Source organism: Ceratosolen solmsi, unplaced genomic scaffold (genome assembly GCF_000503995.2).
Source record: "Ceratosolen solmsi marchali unplaced genomic scaffold, CerSol_1.0 scaffold10, whole genome shotgun sequence".
NCBI classification, from domain to species: Eukaryota; Metazoa; Arthropoda; class Insecta; order Hymenoptera; family Agaonidae; genus Ceratosolen; species Ceratosolen solmsi.
The window spans coordinates 4,399,111-4,406,492 of NW_011948412.1; the positions used below are offsets into that span (position 1 = coordinate 4,399,111).

The following is a 7,382-nucleotide window of genomic DNA, read 5'->3' on the forward strand; positions in this document are numbered from 1 at the left end:
GGAGGGGGAGGGGGGGGTCATTTTCAACAATTCTGTCCCATTAACCTTTCAATGATGAACGATCGGTTCTCTTTGTGGTTCTCTAATGAATGAAGAATTGAATCGAAGTAAATGTCATTGAGCCTCGGTCTTGTTATTTATTTCCTGTAAAAATGAATTGGCATAGTTGCGCGGCTAAAGTAAATGGCAGCAAGTAATGGAGAACCCTCGGCGTTATTGGTGTTACAGCACGTCTCGGCGGAGATGCGTCAGGAGTGCAAGTGCCACGGGATGTCGGGCTCGTGCACGGTGAAGACTTGTTGGATGCGGCTGCCAACGTTTCGGCAGGTGGGCGACAACCTGAAGGACCGTTTCGACGGCGCCTCGCGAGTCATGGTGAGCAATTCAGAACGCACCCGGGGAGTGAGCAACGCCATCACGAGCAATTCGGCGAGTAATTCGGTGCACGCTCAGCGTGAGGGCCTGTCGCGCCGACATAGATACAACTTTCAGCTCAAACCGTATAATCCGGAGCACAAGCCTCCGGGAGTGAAGGACCTCGTGTATTTGGAGCCGTCACCACCCTTTTGCGAAAAGAATCCCAAGCTGGGAATATTGGGTACTCACGGGCGTCAATGTAATGATACGAGTATCGGCGTCGACGGTTGTGACCTCATGTGTTGCGGACGGGGATACAAGACGCAGGAAGTCATCGTTGTCGAGAGATGCGGCTGCACCTTTCATTGGTGCTGCGAGGTTAAATGCCAGCTATGCAGGACCAAAAAGACCATACACACGTGCCTGTGAGGAGAGCTTGGATCATCGTCATTCGAAGACCGATCGATGGACTGTTTCCTTTTTGTCCCCCCACCCCGCCGCCACAGCGACTTTCCTTCGCTTTCTCACTATCCTTTTTGTTTCACCTTTCGACGAGTATCGCTTCATCGATCGCCAAGACGTTGGCTTGGACATTACGTTTTTATTTTCTTATTGTCTGTTATACTTTCATTCTTCAACTCTCCATCATTCTCGTGTCGCTTTCACTATATGTTCGTTTAAAAAGTCTGCAAAAAATTCACGCTCTTTTATGTTTTGTTCCTTCATTATTATTTATTAATTAACAACTACTACTCTATTCGTTTTTCTTTAATTACTAAATTGATATTTACAGAAAAGTTGAAATTTTCGTTTGAAACGAAATAATGATAGAATAACCATTTGAATATTGTTGTAATATTACATTAATAATAGTACAATAATATGTGCTAAGCAGTAAGTATTGCGACATTATTTACTTCCAAGGAATGAATTATTTATCATACGAAAAAAGAAATTATATTCGATTTTCACTAGAAAGCGTTGTAATTTTTTGCACACTTTGCGGAATCGAGAATTTATTAACATTTTCTAGAAATTTTAAATTATTAATATGTTAAAAAATAATGCGAAATAGTATCGACAACCAAAAACAAGGAAACTAATAATCTATGTAAAATACGCATATATAATCATTTATGTACATAGACATAAATAGGAATAAATGTATGTCGGCAGTCAATAAAAAATTGCGCAAGTATATGGAACGTGCCTAGAATATATATAAATACACGCCGCAAGCACACATACACACCTATATATATATATATATATATATATATATATATTTATATATACGTGTGTGTGTGTGCGCGCGCGCATGTGCGCGTGTGCGTGGGTGTGTATATATATATATATATATATATATATATATATTTATATATACGTGTGTGTGTGTGCGCGCGCGCATGTGCGCTTGTGCGTGGGTGTGTATATATATATATATATATATATATATATATATTTATATATACGTGTGTGTGTGTGCGCGCGCGCATGTGCGCTTGTGCGTGGGTGTGTATATATATATATATATATATATATATATATATTTATATATACGTGTGTGTGTGTGCGCGCGCGCATGTGCGCTTGTGCGTGGGTGTGTATATATATATATATATATATATATATATATATTTATATATACGTGTGTGTGTGTGCGCGCGCGCATGTGCGCTTGTGCGTGGGTGTGTATATATATATATATATATATATATATATATATTTATATATACGTGTGTGTGTGTGCGCGCGCGCATGTGCGCTTGTGCGTGGGTGTGTATATATATATATATATATATATATATATATATTTATGTATACAATGTATGTATACAATGAATTTATGTATGTATGTATGTATGTATGTATGTATGTATGTATGTATGCATGCATGTATGCATGTATGTACGAATACATTGTATGTACATGTATGAAATTAGGAAAGATTGCAGGTACCCGCTTCTTCCTGGAGAAGAAGTGCGAGGTGCTCGCGTCGCGCGGATTATTTTGCGCTCTTCTCAGGTGTGCTCGGCCTTTCTCGCATCGTGACTCAAAAACGACGCGAGTAAACGAATGAGAATTGTGACTGTTTGTCCGAAGCCCCACCCCCCTCTTTTTACTGGCCCGAAGTTCGAAACGTCGTATCGACTTGCATTATGGCTATTCCTTTTTATCAAAATAATTCTCTCTATCTCTCACTCTCTATCTCTCACTCTTTATCTCTCTCTCATTCTCTCGTTATCTCTTTCTTTCGCTCTCTCTCTCTCTCTCTCTCTCTCTCCGTCTCTATCGTTCTATCTCTCGCGCTCTCTCTCTCTCTCTCTCTCTCTATCGCTCTTTCTCTCTTCGAATATGTATCCAGTATTATGCGCTGCGCGAAACAATTTATTTATTCTGACGTAGTACGTCGACGGAGAGGAACGGAACGAATAACGCGCATGCGTAGTGGCTTGCTTTCCAAGAATCTTCGGGTTAATCGATTTTAACCAATCGATCTATATAACCACGCATCAACACATCCACACAAGCACGTATACGGACACATCGTTCACCAATGCACACACTAACATAAGAGAACACGTAAATACAACGTCTTGACACGTACTAAAGACTGAAATGGCGGAACGTTACTTTATTGTAATACTTATAAAATTAATCCTATGGCTACGCTTGTATGATGATCCGTATGAGTTAAAGTCTTAATCGAATTGTTCATGATTCGAAAACTATGTAAATATATAAGAGCGTTAATGTGTCCTATTTACACTATTTTAGTGCGTCGTTTTTTTTTTTGTTGTTTTTTTTTTGTTTTTGTAAGAGAAAAGTATCATTCTCGTAACGCTTTAAGTAAGATAAAAAACGACGTTTCAATGAAAGTTGGGTAAAATCCAGAGCACCTCGCATTTAAAGTAATAGGAAAATTAGAAGAAAAATCTTTTTTTGGAGCGTAATTTCAAGTTGTAAATATGTGTTTATGGCTCGTGGTCAGGATCTTTCGAAGATGCAGCATTTATCGGGTCGTTTGATCTAAACGCAAAATTAGAGAAGAGAGACGAAGAACGGCTCGGACAATTGCGAGTGCGCGAGCGAGACAATAATAATGTGCGTTCACAATAATGCAGAATTTAATAATTTATTTATCATCGTGCATGCGCGCACGTTATCTTGTACATAATGATGCATTATTTTTGCTAGTAGTAATTAATTGAAGTGCGCGACAACTCTAAAGAGACGTCGATAATCGATGCCGAGTTGAGCGATCGCTTTGTACATATATTTTTAGATTTACGAATTCGTAAGTTGCCAAATCAGACCAATCGCTTATGAAATAATCTTTTGTATAATATGTAATCGACGTTAGATTGTATACAGATATTGCCACTGCCTCTGATTTTTTGGATTTTACTATTTTTTCTACTAAATACAATTTTTATATTCTTATTGTTTTTTTTTCCATTTGCATTTTGTTTTAAGAAAACGTAATACTCAAGTCGCGAATTTGTATCGAAGGTGTTAAAAAATTGTTTTCCTACTCGCTCTCTCTCTCTCTCTCTCTCTCTCTCTCACTGTTTAATATTCTGGTATTAAATTGTCATTAATTTTATCGATTGAACTTTATTCAGTATCTGTAATAAAAAAAAATTTGTTACAAAATACTAATAGCTTCAGAGGATTTTCAATTATGTATATGGCTATAATGTACAGGGATTGTCCAGTTTTAAATTATTTTTTCACTATTTACGATAGCGACAAAATTCTGTACGGATAACGAAGAACTTTTTTCAAAAATCGTATTACATTTTACCAGTGCAGGCACGAAATAGCCTTTATGTATTTTCAACGAAAATGAAAATGGTGATTCCAGTAATTGTGCATATAGATATGTAATAATATTGTTCATAATTTATACATAACGAATATACAAATATAAATATATAAATAATAAAAGCAAACCTTCAATACAATATGAAACACGTGTATTCACTTAACCTGTATTACTTTTCTGTCAACACTTGCCCGTATAATCCTACAAGTTTTTCACACGAGCGCCACTCTTCGATAAATAATTGCTCTGCATCCTCCACATAGTAAATTGTACGGGTATATAATATGTATGTATATATATATATATATATATATATATATCTGAATATATAGAAATTGTACACATCGATTAACATTTCTTCGTAATCATTAACGCTTTCTATTTGCTCGTTTCTTATGCCCGCTTATGAGTTTCCTTTTTTTCTTCCTCTTGTCCCTTCTACTCTACAATTCGCGGCTTATGTGCGCAAGCGCGATGATAACGCTGCAATGGAATTCCGTCGAAGAATTCCCGTTTCAAGGATAAAAAAGGATCGCTAATGGTTCCAACACCCTTTTGCTCCTAGCCTGTTTGCGTGTACGTGTATCGACGGACAGACCACCTACGTCCCAGTTCCTTATCCTCTCTCTCTCTCTCTCTCTCTCTCTCTCTCTCTCCCTCTCTCCCTCTCTCTATCTCTATCTCATTCTCACGCACACGCACGCACAAACGCATCTCTCCTCGCTCTCTCGCTCTCTCGCTCTCTCTCCCCGCTAGCAGTATTTTTCCCGCCACTTTAAAGTTTCTCGAGAGTGCGATCTTGTATACCAGATACGCTAATTAGTTCTTGACGACTCGCTCTCCTGATTCTAATAGCTGACTTGTCTCATGAAATGAAAAATAAAAGGAAATATATGCCCTCCTCTCCAATTCTATCTCTTTACTGATTCAGAAGTCTCGCGCAAAAAGAAGAAAAGCCGCGAGAAAGAGGAGAAAAAATGCAAAGAAGCGCTGCAAAAGGAGCAGCTGAAAAAACATCCACGGAGAAAATGGACGCAGAGTATAAAAAGGACACGGTCCGGCGAAGCGGCGTGGCGGTCGCGATCGGTAAGTGTCAGGAGGAATTTCAGTCTGTTAAGTCATGTGGAATCCGACGAAAGTGGCAACGCGAAATTCAGACTCTTGCAGAGACTTTGTGTGCGTGCGCGTGCGTGTTGTCCGCTTGCTGCTGTGCGCCTCATATCCCTCCCCTCCCCTCCCCACCGCTCACCCCACCCCATCCCATTCCATCCCACCCTTCACCATCCCTAAGCTGGAGTGGGAGGTTCATCGATCACGCGATCGAGCCTCCCGAGGTACATTATTTTGGCCCTAATGGGCAACGCCGCTTCGGTTCCGAAGTTAAAAATATGCGTATTGGTTCATAGGTAAGATTCTTTTGATATAATGTTTCAAATTACGGAGAACTATCGATCAGATTAGGTACTCTAATCTATACACGAGTAAATCACTCGCCAGCCCCATCTCCATTTAGTTTCGATTCGGAGATTTAATCGCAAAATAGCCGAATAGTAATACAATGTAGGGATAGTCCGCATTAACCTTTTTAGTATTTCAAATTACGCTTACAGTTTGCCGATTAATGGGAAACCGTTATACGAAAAAAATAATGGCAATAACAACGAAAGCAACGCTAACAATAATAAGATAAGCAAGGACTACGAGGATCGTAAAAACGTTGATAGAAATGCCGCTTAATTACGTTAGAGTATCGACGAATAAGAGGACTTTTTAGACAATTTTCCGTCGCGGCGCAACATTATATTCATTTGGCGCTAGACGTTCGGTTCTTTATCACACACATCAGTACACTTGGCGCATGTACTTTTCAAAAATAAGAGCTATCGAGCTCGGCATCCAGCTACCTCGGTGTCTCCCCCGGGCAAAGGCAAGTCGAGACGAGTCAAACATTGTGCGCGGGCGACCGCGACACGCGCGTAATAATAGTAAAAGCAAATGTATCGGGGGTGGCAGCTCCCATAGCTGTACAGCCATACCGAAAGCGACGAGAGGCCAGGAACAGCTGGATCAAAAGAGAGTGCCGCTGCGTATAATAAAGAGACAGAGAGGAGCCAGCAGCCGCCAAGATCTTGTCTCGGAGTTGCTGTAACCTCATTGCGCGAATCCGCTGACGTTGTCGCTCACGAGGGGAGATTAGAGGCGGGTCCTTTATGCTGGACGAATACGTAAATAGAGGTGACGATGGAGAGCCGCCGGGTCATAGAGGCGACGATCGCTCGCCTCGGATTCGCTTGGCGCGCTTGTCATTATCGATGTGCGCAAGGACTAAGATCGAGCGCGTGACTCCAGCAGGCGCACCTTCCGCGACGCGTCCGTTATGAGCGCTCGCCAACTCAACTCGCCTGTCGAGCACACGACAGTTCCAAGGAGCAATGCTCTTGGCGTCGCGATACTCCGCATGAGTTGGTCGTTGGTCGCGCACGAGCCGCCACCGGATTTTTTTTATAAGCTTTCTTTAAGCGCCCGAGTAGATTAAGCTTGCGCTTTAAGGATCCCGTTTGGGGCCCCAGTCATAAAGCGCGCCATTCGAGTGCGTGTGCGCGTTCGTGGAGCCGAACTCGGGGTGCGAGGGTTGCGCGACGGGTCTCCGAGAGTTCATCAGGGATGCGTGGCGCGCGCGCGCGCGATCGACGCGTGCGTCCCCGATGATTATCGCCGGCCTCCTCTCATAATCCTCCAAATGCTTTCCTCGCCTCTATCAGATTACGGGGATCTCGCGCGCTCGCTCCCTTTCATCCGCGTCAGTCTGGCTGCGTTTTCATTTCTTTTTTTCTTTCTTTCTTTCGTTCTTTTTTGTTTTTTGCTTTTTTTTTTGTCGGCTGCTTGTACGAGGAACGCGTTCGCGCCGCGATTTCGCACAAGGGAGGAGCGCCGTGCGCTGATGAAGATACTCCAGTCAGTCGGCCAACGTGGCAACAATTTTGAGAAACACCGTAGGCCAGCTTTCTCTGATACCGCGATCCATACATTGTTTATCTCTCTTACCTTCCGACTCCAGTCATTACGTAATTATTAATTTATTAGCATTCTTCGGTAAGTTTTTTTTCATCCTTTTTCTTCATTTTTACTTTTTTTCTTTTGCGTTTTTTTTTCTTTAGTTTTTTTTTCTTCTTTTTTTTTTTTTTTTTTTTTTTTT

At 41.3% G+C, this 7,382-nt stretch overlaps 1 protein-coding gene across 1 annotated transcript in view; it reads left to right on the forward strand.

The window, feature by feature from the left end:
• The window catches only part of wg (Wnt family member 1 wingless), a 17,751-nt gene extending 16,697 nt beyond the window's left edge, over positions 1-1,054 (forward strand). The window contains exon 4 of the mRNA XM_011506468.1: positions 229-1,054. Coding sequence (XP_011504770.1) covers positions 229-786 — 558 coding nt within the window. The 3' untranslated portion in view covers positions 787-1,054. The remainder of the gene's footprint in view (positions 1-228) is intronic.
• Positions 1,055-7,382: the final 6,328 nt, after the last annotated feature.